The sequence below is a fragment of the Maniola jurtina genome, chromosome 20 (genome assembly GCF_905333055.1).
Source record: "Maniola jurtina chromosome 20, ilManJurt1.1, whole genome shotgun sequence".
NCBI lineage: Eukaryota > Metazoa > Arthropoda > Insecta > Lepidoptera > Nymphalidae > Maniola > Maniola jurtina.
The window spans coordinates 4,689,258-4,704,461 of NC_060048.1; the positions used below are offsets into that span (position 1 = coordinate 4,689,258).

The 15,204-nt window shown below is 39.1% G+C and overlaps 2 protein-coding genes across 20 annotated transcripts in view; both read left to right on the top strand.

Annotated features, from left to right (window-relative positions):
- The window catches only part of LOC123875585 (potassium/sodium hyperpolarization-activated cyclic nucleotide-gated channel 2), a 280,825-nt gene extending 278,210 nt beyond the window's left edge, over window positions 1-2,615 (top strand). For all 18 annotated transcript variants that reach the window (XM_045921492.1, XM_045921494.1, XM_045921493.1 and 15 more), the window contains one exon: window positions 9-2,615. In XM_045921492.1, coding sequence (XP_045777448.1) covers window positions 9-637 — 629 coding nt within the window. In that variant the 3' untranslated portion in view covers window positions 638-2,615. The remainder of the gene's footprint in view (window positions 1-8) is intronic.
- A 1,146-nt stretch (window positions 2,616-3,761) lies between these two features.
- LOC123875584 (transcription factor TFIIIB component B'') lies at window positions 3,762-14,637 on the top strand. 2 transcript variants are annotated; one of them, XM_045921491.1, is made up of 10 exons: window positions 3,762-4,514; window positions 4,710-4,945; window positions 5,327-5,427; window positions 8,138-8,245; window positions 8,781-8,903; window positions 9,522-9,705; window positions 10,348-10,569; window positions 11,161-11,371; window positions 12,012-12,618; window positions 14,028-14,637. In XM_045921491.1, exons 1-9 carry the CDS (start codon window positions 3,941-3,943, stop codon window positions 12,605-12,607), a joined length of 2,355 nt encoding a protein of 784 aa, XP_045777447.1. In that variant the 5' UTR covers window positions 3,762-3,940; the 3' UTR covers window positions 12,608-12,618; window positions 14,028-14,637. The 2 variants fall into 2 exon arrangements, with proteins under 2 accessions (XP_045777447.1, XP_045777446.1); XM_045921490.1 differs by having other exon boundaries at window positions 12,012-14,637.
- Window positions 14,638-15,204: the final 567 nt, after the last annotated feature.

Below are 15,204 nucleotides of genomic sequence, written 5' to 3' on the forward strand. Positions count from 1 at the left end.
TTTTTCAGGTGACATCATCATCAAAGAAGGAACCATCGGTAATAAAATGTACTTCATTCAAGAAGGTATCGTGGACATCGTGATGGCGAACGGCGAGGTGGCGACGAGCCTCTCCGATGGCTCCTACTTCGGCGAAATCTGTCTTCTGACCAACGCCCGGCGAGTCGCTTCCGTCCGCGCCGAAACCTACTGTAATCTTTTCTCGCTATCCGTGGACCACTTCAACGCGGTGCTAGACCAGTACCCTCTGATGCGGCGGACCATGGAGAGCGTGGCCGCCGAGCGCCTGAACAAGATCGGCAAGAACCCCAACCTGGTGGCGCACCGCGAGGACGACACCACGTCGGAGGGCAACACCATCAACGCGGTGGTGAACGCGCTGGCGGCCGAGGCGGAGCACGTGAGCCTGTCGGACGACAGCGTGGCGCGCCTGTCGGAGCGCTCGCTGGGCCTGGCGCTGCAGCCGCTGCAGGCCGCGTCGTGCCGCATGGCGGGCGTGGCGCTGCCCGGCCTGGGCGTGGCCGCCGCGCTGCCGCGCCCCAAGTCCGAGCACGACTTCAGCTCGGCGCAGGCGCCGGCGCCGCCGCTGGCGGGCGCGGCCGCCTTCCACAAGTCGGACGCCGGCATCGCCCCCTGACGCCGCACGCTGTGCTAGGCCGAGGCCCGACCGATAGCAATACTAGGCTTAGTGCGAGCGCGCGTCGCCTCGCTAGTTGTAGCGTAGACACGAGTATTAGCTGCGACTTCGCCGGGCGCGCGCCCACCGCGCCCGCTGAATCTCATTTTGTGATCTTATACTTAATTCTCCTGTGTTATAATTTAGGTTAAATTTTATATCATTGACGCTGCGAGGAAGGGGATACGCGAAGTATTCCGATTGTATAGATATACCTGTTATTATATTGAAGGACGAAACTATTGAGTCTTTATAGAGATACCTTGCCACTAAAGAGATGATTAATTATATAGACTAGACTGAAATGTAAAGATATCACTATTTAATGCTCTGTTGGCGTACGAAATAGACCTATATTGTTGACGGATGCGTTATGATCGTTCGCGGGATTAAGACCGTTGATAATGTAATATAGAATGTTCCCGATAGTGACGAAAACGACGATATTAAATACTTATTTGAATTGTTAATATTATGTAAAGTGTGGAGCGTAGAAGAGTGTAGATCGTCGCGCAGCCGCGCGTCGTGCGCGCCGCCTGCCGAAGCATCGAATGTGCCATAGCTCGAACGTCACGCGGCAGGCTCGGGCGCTCGCACGCCGCGCGGCGCCAGGCGCGGTGATCGCGCGCACCGCGCTGCACAAGCGACGCACAATGTAACAAACCTCACGATTCCATAGCACACGGACGCTTTCTTATTTTTATTAATATTAAGTAGTTAACTACCGTATCAGACCTACCGTTTGTCTCGGTTTCCTAATAGAGGTGGATCAGTAGCGCTTCGAACCGTTTCTTTATGTAAATATGTAATACCAACAAGGATTCGCCTTTAGCGTGGTTCGTTTCATAGAAGTGATAGGGGACGCTCGCGGGAGCGGTCCAGTCAATTATCGCGCGAGCGCGACTCGAGTCTCGTTTCTCGATGCACTACGACACTTCGTACCTTGTTTTAATTGTAGGTGAAAATAATTTATTATCGATAGTGATCATTTAGTATGAGTAAGTAGGCCGGAGCGATAACAAATTCGGACGAACGACGGTATGTGATAGAGCAGCAGGGGCTGCGACTGGCGCTGCCACTGCCGGCTCGGCGCTACTCGACACGGCTGTGCCGCCGCACGGTGCGGGCCGCCGGGCGGGGAGCACACCTACACAATTGCATGAACGACGCTTATACTATCATTTTTTCTGGATTGAGATCTTGTTTTTATTCTATCTATAGCGATTTTTTCTGGCAGTTTTTGCGATTAGTGGTTTTGTAAGCACTTCACGAACTTTGAACTTTCTTAGCAATAAATAGATAATCGCAACGAGTAACATATCCTACGGTTAGAGTAGAGTAGAGTTGAGCCGACCGCCGCCGGCGCCGCATCTTTGGCACGTTTCATCGTTGACTAATTCTTATAGTGTCATGACAATTTGTAAAGATAATTTTGCAAATGTTGACTTTTTAGCCAAAATAATATAGTTAATGAATGACGAACCAATACGCAGTAGCTTATTAGTAGATGAATGCAGCCTATAGTTCTCAGTTTTGGCGACTAACACCAACCAAACCAACACACACTAATTTGTACTCGGAGACGTTTATACCTAAACTTAATACTGTTGAACTAAACAGAGTAACGCCTGTCAATTTATCTACAAAGAAAGAATATAATTGCGTTTTAACTCCCAGAGGCATTTATTTATTGTTGTTTTATCTAACATTACCGCTTTTGTAAATTATATAAATTTTATAGGAGAGATCTATTTTTATTGTGAAGTTGAGCTGCTGAATAAAAGCAAAGAGAAACCTATATTAAATCAAGAGTTTTTTTTATTGATACTGTTAATTATTAAATAGTTATACTTATTATACTGATTTCTGGTATCTATTTTCACCAAAAGTGCTCATCGCTGTCAAAAAATTAGAGGAAATGCATTAAAGAATGAGAAAACATACCTGTCTTGTTTTATTACCTTATACAATTATTTAATGTTTTTAGTTTTCTTTTAGAAAAGAAAATCATGGTCCTATTGTTATATTTGATGTGGAGCTAATACTCCACAAAAAAATTGGTTGTCTGTAAAGTCGGTTTACTGACGATAGTTGAACGTGACAACAAAGGCCGATTGTGCTTCTTTGTCGCTCGTTCCGCGCTCTTGCTTGCACTTCAAGCCTTACATGGAACGCCTCAGAGCGAGGTAACGCCGCATGAGTCATGTATTTTCGTGCGTGCAGCCGGCTCTATCGAATTATAAGACGTTGTCACGTCAAAAGCCAATACATTTACTTCGAGACCAAAAAAAAGCTATTATCGGAGAAGCAGACTGCAAAGTAATAAAGGCGGCAAAATCAAAATTATTATAGTTTTTCAGTTCTGCCAACCTCATCATTGGCAGATTCACGCCAACGCGCCATTTTGACGTGACAACGTCTTATAATTCGATAGAGCCGGCTGCACGCACGAAAAAACATCGACTCATGCGGCGTTACCTCGCTCTGAGGCGTTCCATGTAAGGCTTGAAGTGCAAGCGAGGGCGCGGAACGAGCGACAAAGAAGCACAATCGGCCTTTGTTGTCACGTTCAACTATCGTCAGTAAACTGACTTTACAGTTTACAGACAACCAATTTTTTTTCCTACTAACCTAATAACGTAAATACTTCGCGTAAATCATCATGTCAATGGTAGTAACTTCGGTAATAATGCATATTCATTGCATATTATACAATGTATATTGAGTCACTGTCGGCGAACGTAAAGTCTGTTCAGAATTCAGAGAAGTCTGTCTAATAAAAGCTAGCTAAAGGTATACGGCAAACCCGGGTTAAATAATATTACCATAATTAGCTACCTAGGCACTGGCGAGTGGCAATAGTGAACCGGTGCGGTTGGGTGACAGCTGTTGTCACAAGTTGAAACACTAAGCTTTCGCGACACGTCTCACAGCAGTGATTCACATCCATATATTATTATTATTATCTACTATATGGTTCACTACAAAAAGGCAAGCACCCAAAGCCGTAAAAAAGTATCGTTTGAAATGTGACATCTGTCACATTGTCATTTGTCAATCAATACTCTTTAGTCTATGATTTGTATTTGAATCGTGGATGTGTATTTTGTGTATTTCAATTTTTAATTTCGTATGAATTTTGCCGAGATGTATTTTAAAACTAGGATTTTTATTTGATCTGCGGCAAACATTAAAATAAGTATTTCATATTATCATAGTTTTAAATGATTGTATAGCTAGTCAAGAGGTAATAACAATTCCATCATGTCCACTCGGAGAGCTAGAATAAAAGCTGTTACTTCTTTGCCACCAAGAAGAAAAAACGCTGTAGTAGCAGAGAATAAAGTGAAGGATACTGAGAAATCTACTAAAAGCCCCCGCACTCCTTTGAATGAGAATAAGTCGCCGCGTGCTAAAAATGTTACCGAATCTAAAACTCTTGAAAACATTGGTCATAACATGATTGAAAAATTGGTTACATCAGAAAAACCACCGAGTTTAAGTGAAACCACAATAGGAGAAACCTTAAGCAATGCAAGTACGCCAAGAGTTCTTCATACTCCAGAAAAAATTCGCTTTAAAGATAACAAGAAAAGTTCCTCAAACGTGTTCGCCTCCCCTGCACGGAGGGATAGCCCTAGGAAAACGTTTGCATCCCCTATTGCCCCATCGCCTAAAATAAGCAAGACTTCAGATCTGCAGAGACCTCACACTCCTCAGCGAGCTACACCCACTGCACATAAAATAAGTGAAAATAATGAGTTACAAATTGCAGAGAGAATTGTTAGTAAAATTGATCATAATGTTAAGCCCAAGATGCAAATGAATGCTAAAGATGGTAAGATAGATTTTTTATTGATTTTATAGCTCTAAACAAGAACTTAAGTAAGGCAAAAATAGTGCCTTTTAAATTTATAATTACTAAATGTATTATTGTATCTTCAAATAAAGCAAGTCACATAATTATGATAGAACTTAACAGTAAGTTCCTTTTATATTTAATAAATATATTGTATCTTGCAAACCATTTTAGATTACAACATACCAAGTGTCCCAGAAAGTACTGACGATGAAGGAATGGATGGCATTGTCCCTCTAAAACCTGCTGCTAGTGTTCCTAAACCTATTGATGTCTTGAAGAATGAGATAATATCAGAAAATGCTGAAGTTCTCTTTGATCCTATCATACCTCTACCTTCACCGAGTAAAGTCCGTCCTAAACTGCGTCCGGTTCCTAGATTGGCACCACTTAGAAGAAATAGCGTACAGGTATTTTATTAAACTTAAATTACTCTAATTAAGTGAATATGTATATACATTATATTGTGGAAAAAACTGTCAGGCATTATGTGTGCACCTTTAGACACACCATCATAATGATTAAAGTTGCCTTCAAACTTGGAAATATAATATTATAATATATAAATATCGCTCACCCTACTTTGAAATGTCACTGTTTACACTTGTAATTTATATTTCCGTAGTTTGAAGGCAACTTAATGAATATAAAAACTTTTTTATATACTTAGTGACTTCTTAATTTTTTAATGAGAAAAATTCTTATTAAAAGTAAAACCATGTAGAAATTTCAAATGTGGTTACTAGCTACAAGTAAAAAAATCTTGCCTTAACCATTTTTTTTTATTTAAGGGTAGTGCAAGTGAATCAGAGGATGAGAATCGTCGCAGTCTCCTTAATTTAAAGGATCGCCAAGCACATGATGTTCACACATTGCAATCTTTACCCAATAGGTAATATTTATAAAAAAAGCAAATAATATGTAAAGTCTCTAATTTTATTTCATAAATAAAATTTATTTATTTTTTATATTTATTGAATAAAAAATATTAATTAGGATGAATAAAGTCTAGTATAGTTTTCTATAAACCCATTCATTACATTTGCAGCAGGCCTATACTGTGAAATAAATCATTTTCTCTCATTATTTACCAAACTTAATCAAAGTGAAAGATGTTATCCATTTTTACTGTAGATTTTTTTGATAATGTAAAAGTAATATTATACTCAAATGATGTCAACAGGACCCTATTACTAAGCCTCCGCTGTCTGTCCATCTGTCTGTTTGTCAGTGGGCTGTATCTCATAAACCGTAATAGGTCGAGAGTTGACATTTTCACAGTGTGTTTCTATTGCAGCTATAACAACTAAACTAGCGGCACGCTATGATGGCCGGTTTGACGTTTGTCCGCTCATGAAGTTCCGTATTAATTGATAACGACTTTGAAGGAAATAATTGTATTACTTTATTGACGATAGTGATGTGCAGAGATTCATAAATTTTATCGAATGTAGTTTTAGGTTTAGGACTCAAAATTTATTTATTAAATTGATTTCTTAAATGTATACAAGTGTAGAAAAATCAGTTTGCACCATTTAAGGGGTGAATGTACTTGTGAATATGAACAATTTTCACTATGTGGACAAACCTCTGAAATCGCAAAAAAATATCAATAAATTTTTAAAAATGGAATCTAATACGATCGTCACATAGGATCGCTGGCTAGCACAACTACTACCTCCGGCAAACTCGCGTCAATGCTCAATGCAAAACAAAGCAGTTTCGAATTGACGTTGCTTCGAAAAGTATAAACTGTCAGTGCAATGCGATTGTGATATAGTTTTGACCTGGCTTTGGATTTCAAATATTGATACTGCATTACTGTTGACCCTTGCTCGTTAATTTGGACTCTGTTCAAGCCCTTTGTTGTGGATTTCGTCGATATGACCGAACGTACGCAGAGAACTGTTCTAAATAGTCAGACACGTGAGTTCGTAATACGCCTTCGTAACTATTTCGATCGTGAAGCTCAAAATGGAGGGCCAATTTTACCTATAACGTCAGTGGTTGAACGCGTAGCTAATGCGCTTAATATTGGACAACGAACTGTTAGACGGATAACTAAAAAAAAATATGGCGAGACTGGCACAGAAGAAAATAAACTTCACACACCAAAAAAGAGAAAACGAGCAAAACCAGTCGTAGGCATCGATAGCTTTGATGCCGATGCTATCCGAAGACATGTTTACGGCTACTATTTACAGAAGGAGTATCCAACAAGAAAAAAGTGGGTGCATTCACTGAAGGAAGCTGGATTATTCTTCGGTGGGGAAAGTTCTTTAACGAAGATTTTGAAGACCATTGGATTTCGATACAAAAAATGTAACAAACGCAAAATATTGATGGAAAGATTTGATATAGCGATGGCAAGGTATACTTTTTTACGGCAAGTGAAAGAAATCAAAAATTGGCAAAATGTTGTGTTCTTGGATGAAACATGGCTTAATGCTAACCATACTGTAGGCCGTTCTTGGAACGATGACACAGCAGCATCTACTTCCAAAGTTCCTGTAGGAAAAGGATCGCGACTTATAATTTGTCACGCCGGAACCATCAACGGGTTTGTCGAAGGTTCTCTCATGGCTTTTGCGTCAAAAACCACTGGAGACTATCATGAAGACATGAATGGAGAAAAGTTTACTGAATGGTTTACCTCAATGTTGTGTAGCCTCCCTGAACCATCTATTATAATTATGGACAACGCCCCATACCACTCGATGCAAATTGACAAGCCACCTGCCCAATCCCAAAAGAAAGCTGATATCGTCGCATGGCTTCGTAAAAATGGCGTAGATGCAAACATGAATATGTTAAAAGCGGAATTAGTACGTCTTTTAAAAGAAAACAAACCAACCAAGATCCGATACGTCATTGACGAAATAGCATTAGAACATGGGCACAGAGTTATACGGTTACCGCCTTACCATTGTGAGTATAATGCGATTGAGTTGGTGTGGGCTCAAATTAAGGGATATGCTGCAAGACACAATACAGAACCCCCATTTACCACAAAAAAAATGCTAAAATTATTAGAAGAAGCTTGTGAACATGTGACTAAAGGAGACTGGGAAAAGGTTGTGAATAGAACTGTTAAATTAATAAGGGAAGATTATGAAAGAGATGTGAAAATAGATAATATTATAGAAAACGAACATATAATTATTAATGTATGTGATGATAGCAGTGACGACAGTGAAAATAGTAGTATGGACGAATCTGATTAATTATGGCCTTTTGTGGCACCTTTTTTGGTATCTTTTGTATTCATATGTTTCTTGTGTGCATATAAAGTATGTATATTCATTTTCGTTCAAATATTCAGTTCGTTCAAATAAATTAAATAAACATATACATTTTTGTTTTATTAAACCTATTTAATCAGGTACAAAAACAAAACTTAATTGTTTTTTGTTCGAGAATAAATTGACATTCCACATCACTATTGTAATGTGTCAAACCGGCCATCATAGCGTGCCGCTAGTATAATAATAAAAAATTTCAAAATGGCCACCATGTAAATTTAAAAAAAAAAAGTACGAATGTACAGACCCTTAGTGTGCGAGTCTGACTTGCACTTGAATCGTTTTTTTCTATTGTTTCAGAGACGTGAGTCGAGTTAGGAATGATTCAGTTTGCTCAAGTGTGAGCCAGGCACCCACGCAGCTGGCCGCCGCCGCGTCGCCTGCAAGGGACAAACAACAAATTCAAAAGTATGACTAGTTAACTTTATTAGTTTTCCTTTGAAATTATTTAACTTTATTATTATTCAACTTTATTTAACTTACTATTATTCCTTTGAAACTTAAAGAACAGCAAAATTCCTCACAACTTTTATTAATAACATAAAAAAACCTTTAATGTTCATCGATTTTAGGAATAAAAACAATGAGATTACTTAATAATTAATATTTTGCTAAAAGACAGTTTTGTACAATGGATTGTTCAATGCAGTGCTGTAGTGTTCTACACTGCAGTAGTGCAGATACTACATTACAAAACTAGGATCAGTAATATCAATAGTATTCATAGAGAAAAATTGGGAAAACGTTCAGTATTTTCATCATCATTTTTATCTATCAAAACTAGGTATATTACGATGAAAATATGTCTAAAAAAAACACAATATTATGGTTTAAAACTTGGCTAATCCGATTCTTCCATAATAATCATTGACAATGTTAGAATGTGCTTATGTGTTAGAGAAGGAAACCGCTATTAAGACCCTTAAGACCAACTGTTTCACAGAGCTCGTCGTCAAGAGGAAACTCGGCGCAGGATGGCGATGCGGCGGCGGCGAGAGAATGCCAAGCGTGATACGCTCACAATGTATGACCTCATCTTCTACAACCCAACTTCTAACCCTCTTGTGTGAGTATATTGATTTGAGTGCGTGAGAATAATAATTTATTACTAACTAGGGACCCGCCCTGGCTTCGCAAGGGTAGCTTATTACAATTGGGATGATGCCTATGTCTAAAATAAATTCTTTATTAGGAGTCATTAAATAGAGGGACTTCAAAACTCGTAAAATCCACGTCCAATGTTAGTTTTAAGTTTGATATTTTTAACTATTTTAAATTATCGATTTAACTTAAAAAGTACGTCCAATTATGTCAAATATCTATGACGTCACATCTGTGAATTTCATACAAGCTCCCTTACTAAGCGAGCGTTGATAAAGTCACTGATTTGACAAGTAGTCATCATCTCTATCTTCACAGGGGTCTCTTAATTTTTTGAAAATAAAATATGTCTCTACAGGAATAATGTAGCTTTTTACTCGTGAAAGAATTTTCAAAATTGGTTCAGTAGTTCCAGAGATTATTTCGTACAAATAAACTTACAAATATTTGTAAAGAACTAGCTGACCCCAGAGTTCTTTTGAAAACTTTATAGAGAAAACTAATTGCAAAATTTCAAGTTCTGAGCTGTATGATAAATATCACTCAGTCAATTGCTTCTTTTATTTATGTATATTTGTTTCAGATTAAATGAAGATGAAATAAAATTAAAAGAAGCCAAAGAGAAACAGGAAGCAGAAAGGATAGCAAAGGAAAAGGAAGTAGCAGTGAAACCACCAGACTCTCCGAAAAAGTCTACTGAGCCAGTTCCCGTGCCACAAATAAAGCTGGGACCAAAAGGAGAAATCATTCTTGATGAACAGAGCTTGGTAAAGTATTTTTTAAATTATTATTACCACTAAATATGTTTCCCAATATACTCACTACAAGTATATTTTTTTAAATGTTCATGAAAACATTTAAAATAACAGAAACAAAAACAAAATAGAAATAATATTATAAATTCGATAGTTTGGTTGTTTGTTAGTCATTCATGTGACAATGACTGAACTGAATTAGTTTTTAGAGTTTTTAAAAACAGAACCCTTATAGGATCACTTTGTTTTCTATCTGTCTTTCTGTCCGTCCGTCCGTCCGTCCATCGTGTCCGTCAAGAAAACCTATAGGGTACTTCCCATTGACCTAGAATCATGTTTGGCAGGTAGGTAGGTCTTAGTCATTCATGTGACAATGACTGAACTGAATTAGTTTTTAGAGTTTTTAAAAACAGAACCCTTATAGGATCACGTTGTTTTCTATCTGTCTTTCTGTCCGTCCGTCCGTCCGTCCATCGTGTCCGTCAAGAACACCTATAGGGTACTTCCCATTGACCTAGAATCATGTTTGGCAGGTAGGTAGGTCTTATAGCACAAGTAAAGGAATAAATCTGAAAACTCATTAAATTAAATAAAGTAAAGGACTGACAAATGCGTTTTAACCAGCTTAATAATATGAGAAAACTATTTCTGCAGGTGATAAAACAAACGGAAAGCGATCGTAAAGTATCATCGGTAGTTCACGAGGGGGCTTGGGGCACTGGCGGGCAGTACAAGAAGTTAAACTTCTGTCGCTCCGCGGGCTGGACCGCGCCGGAAACCGTGCGGTTCTACCGCGCGCTCGCCGCGCTGGGGACGGACTTCACGCTCATGGCGCAGCTGTTCCCTGACCGCACGAGGAAGCAACTCAAATTAAAGGTGTGTATAGTGTAGAGTCAGTACTGTGACTTAGTGCACGGGTGGGTAGTAAAAGAAGACAAACTTCTGTCGCTCCACGGGCTGGACCGCGCCGGCAACCGTGCGGTTTTACCGCGTGCTCGGGACGGACTTGACGATCATGATGCAGCTGTTCCCTGACCGCACGAGGAAGCACCTCAAATTAAAGGTGTATATTGTGTATAGTCAGAACTGTGGCTTAGAACACGGGCGGGCAGTACAAGAAGTTTAACTTCTGTCGCTCCGCGGGCTGGACCGCGCCGGAAACCGTGCGGTTCTACCGCGCGCTCGCTGCGCTCAGGACGGACATGACAATCATGACGCAGCTATTCCCTGACCGCACGAGGAAGCAGTGTGTATAATCAGTACCTTGGCTTAGTGTATGTATTGATGGGTAGTACTAGAAGTTAAAATTCTGTTGCACAGCGAGCTGGAACGTGCCGAAAACCGTGCGATTTTCTAGGATAAAAAGACGCCTATGTCAATCTCGATCCGTTGCTCCGTTGCGACGTAATTGACTGACAAACCAACAAACAAACGCACGTACGCATTCATAATTGATTTAAATTCCAGTTCAAAAAGGAAGAAAGGTTGAACGGCGCACAAATAGACAGGGCTTTACGTGCGTCGCTACAGTTCGACATTGCTCTACTCAAGGCGGAGTTTGAAGAGGAGCGCGCGACCGCGGCCAGGCAGGCCGAGCTTGAGCGAGAGAAGTTGAATAAGGAGAAACAAGCTGAGAGGGAGCGCTTAAAGACCTCTAGGGAGGTCCGCATGAGGCAGAGTAAGTTGCTCATTTTCATGATCAACCGATAGACTCTTGTAGGGACTTCCACACCACGGTCTTGCGCCGCGTGAATCCAATGGCTTTCTGCGACTCATTTGATGTCATCTATCCATCTAGTGGGGGGTCTTCTAAAACTGTGTTTTCCGGTGCGAGGTCGCCATTCTAGCACCTTGGGACCTCAAGGTCTATCGGGGTTTCGATCTATGTGCCCTGCCCATTACCACTTCAGCTTTGGAACCCGTTGAGCTATATCGGTTCCTCTTGTTCTCTTACGGTTCTCCTCCGTTGCTTATTTGGTTTTATAATAATGATTTCCTCCCGACCGAATTTCGGCCACGACGGTCAATCTCCAAATAAATTAGCCAACTGTGCGGGGGAAATTATAATGCACAAGGGTGTGCTCTATTCTCTCACTCTCATAGCCCGACGGGACGGAAATTCGACACGACCGGAGAGAGATCAGTCATTCTGTCGGCACTCTGCAGTCCCCGCTGACTGCCAATTTTGTTTATAGAACTTTCTTGTTCAAAGTCATTTATTCAAAATAGGTACAATTGTACTCCTTTTGATGCTTGAAATTGTTAAATTTATACGATATAGTGGTGATAATTAAATACGTAACTTCTTACTTCAACAGGTCGTGGAGCGAAAGCCCTGGAAGCCTACAAGGATGCGTCCGTGGACAAAAACATGATAAACGCAGATGACATCATACATAACCACATACTCCAGAAACAGAAAAACCACAAAGACAAACAACAAACCAAACCAGTTACTCCATCTCCAAAAAGGATATCCACCATGGCACTAGTCACTTCGGCCTCCAAACCCAAAGAAGACATAGCCAATAACAGAACCAATACACCAAGCTTGCAAGTTAAAACACCAGAGTCTATCAACGCTTTGCAAATACCCACCAATATAGAATCTGGATCTCTAGTAGTTTTAACAGTGAACGATCCATCGTCTCCTACGAAGAAAATGTTACAAACATACATAGCCAACGGTCCAGGAAAGTTGACACCCGTTGCTTTACCTTCATCAATATTAAACTATGTGGTCGGGTATATGAAGAAGGGAACTCCGAAAGGATCTAATGTGTCATCACCTTTATTATCACCTTGTAGTGTAACTAGTGTGGAAAGTCATAATAGTGCTCCAAGTGGTGTTACAATGTTGCCGAGCCCAGCTAAAAGGCAACGGCATAGTTCGTACACTATTACCCAACTTTGATTTGTGTAAGTCATTTCATAATTCCACTTATGGCTGCTTCTTGACTGAAATTGACTATGTATATGATATTCAAAATAGGGCCTTGGACTGTAGTAATAAAATTATGTGTGGTTTTGTATAGCGGTAGTTCATGGGGCTAGAAGTTATTAAAGAGAGTAATTAAATAAAAATCATGATTTTTATTTATTTTCAACATTAACGTCACTCTGTATGGAAGGAAATTAATGATGCCACAAGGCATAAACAAAAAATATTTTTTATGTTAAAAAATTGAAAAATATTTGTCCTTTATGTCTTGTGACGTCATTAATCGCCTTAAGTACAACGTGTATGGTGTACCTTCAGAGCTTTAGTTTACGTAATTAATTAACACTATATATTATCTTACAAATCTAACAATTCTATTAAAAGGTGTACAACAGTACCTACTTTGAATAAATGATTTTGATGCTAATAATAAATTATGTTAAAAATAACGAAAAATGAATATTCTTTTTAATGCCTAAATAATTTTTAAATTATTCGTTTTAATAATGAATTCTAGGTCCTAAAAATACCGCTATTTATACAAAACCATCATTTTATTACTACAGTCCAAGACAAAACAAGTTGCAAAAAGCAAGGTCTCACAATACAAGAAAAGGAAAAAAATCGTTAACCTGTGTTTATTTAAATAAATATTTTTTTGCGATTACCAACTTAAGGCAAGGTACGGAACTCTTGGTGCGCGAGTCCGATTCGGAAAGCAGTTCGACTGAGAGGAGCCGGCAAGGAAGTCAACTGTTGCATATTGTAATAATAATGTGGTTAAACATATTTTAATCGTTGTCGTCGTCAACCAATAGAGGTCCACGGCTGGACATAGGTCTCTTGTAAGGAGTTCTACACGCCACGGTCTTGCTCGGAGTTTCTCTATATGATCCTATAGAAATAGGAACTAGTGTAACCAACAAGATTTACGGCCGTATTCTTAATCATTACTATGAGGTCTGACAGTGCGCTCGAACGCATAGTGTTGGTTCCACCAATCAGATCATTGTAAATTGACGTGATACAGTCATCTGATTGGTGGAACCGACACTGTGCGTTCGAGCGCACTATGAGACCTCATAGTAACGTTTGTGAATACGGTGTAAGTAATATATTGATGGGATATGTTAAGAAAGTTGAGCAATTTTGTATGCTGTTTTGACCTTAATCTAGACTTTAGTCTTAATGCGGTACTATGCGATGATATTATATTTTTATTTATAAAACCATCATGTAAAATGGTGCGGATCCATTTGTAAGCAAATCTCTTAATTAAACTAAATGCTTTAAAACGTTTCTGTTGGAAAGGATAGCAGACCTATTATTTAGTTATGAGATTTGTGGACAACCTAGCTTATTATTATATCAGCATTCAGCACCATTATTGTTATATCAGCTGATGCCCGCGACTTCGGCTGCGTGGATTTAGGTTTATAAAATACTGTGGGCACTCGTATAATTTCCTGTCACTCTACAGGTCTTATCTATACCAATGCAAAAAGTCACGTTGATCCATAGCTCCGTTGCGTCCGTGATTGAAGAAGAAACCAACAAAGAAACACACTCGCATTTATAATAATGGGTAGTGATTATTGAATTGCTAATAGCACCCTTGTTAAATATGTATATTTTTAGTAAGTATAGCAAAATTTCGCCTGTGATATTTTTCTTACATCATGTACCATATAATTGTAATCATAATATTATTATATTGTTACAAAATGCCAATGGAATATAAAAAGCATGTTTCACTATAATTTAACATTTGTCTTCAAACTTATTAGGCGCTGAGAAGTTTTCTTTCTATGTATGTAAATATAATATTTACCAAAAAGATTGAATCGACCTGTGAAAGGTTATTATCTACGGGTTTGGAGTACCTACAATGAATTTGCATTACATATTTAAAACCATGTATTTATATTTTAATGATGTAATCTTAGCTTTAATTTTGATACAGTCTACAGATGTGAATAAATAAAAGTATATTATTAATATTACTTGGTTTTTAATTTTATAAACAATTCAGAGACTTCAGAGACATTAATTTCATGAGTATTGTGCCCCATCCTTTATTTATCCATACATCTATACTTAATATTTTAAATGCAAAGTGTGTCTCTGTCTGTCTGCTCGCTTTTCGCGACCCAACGGTTGAACCGATTTTGGGTACTGCGAGTCGTTTTGGTATATAGATCCTGGGAACGGACGTAGGCTATTTTTTTTACCGGAAAATCAAACAGTTTCCAGTTTATATGAAAATTCGGCAAAGGTAGCCTGCATCCCGGAAATTGACACAGGTAATTTTTCATCCCGGAAAATCAAAGAGTTCCCACAGGATTTTTAAAACTTAAACCGTCGCGGCCATCATCTAGTAATTTATATTCTCTTGCTTGCTGCAAAATATAAAAATGTTGGTAAATAAGTTAAAAGCTCGTTCACATAGGCTGCGTAAGCGTAGACGTAGCGAGTACCATTGCGTTGTAATGTATGCGACGGCATACTATGGCATTGCGTGGCGTGAACGTTCACGTAGACGTAATGCGTGCAGTTACGTGGGTTCACGT

What these genes read in the sequence shown, in the direction of transcription:
- LOC123875584 (XM_045921490.1), top strand. Translation starts at nt 3,941, where the DNA reads ATGTCCACTCGGAGAGCTAGAATAAAAGCTGTTACTTCTTTGCCACCA. An exon ending in TTGCAATCTTTACCCAATAG is followed by an intron (nt 5,428 to 8,137) that starts GTAATATTTATA and finishes CTATTGTTTCAG; the next exon opens with AGACGTGAGTCGAGTTAGGA. An exon ending in CCAACTTCTAACCCTCTTGT is followed by an intron (nt 8,904 to 9,521) that starts GTGAGTATATTG and finishes TATTTGTTTCAG; the next exon opens with ATTAAATGAAGATGAAATAA.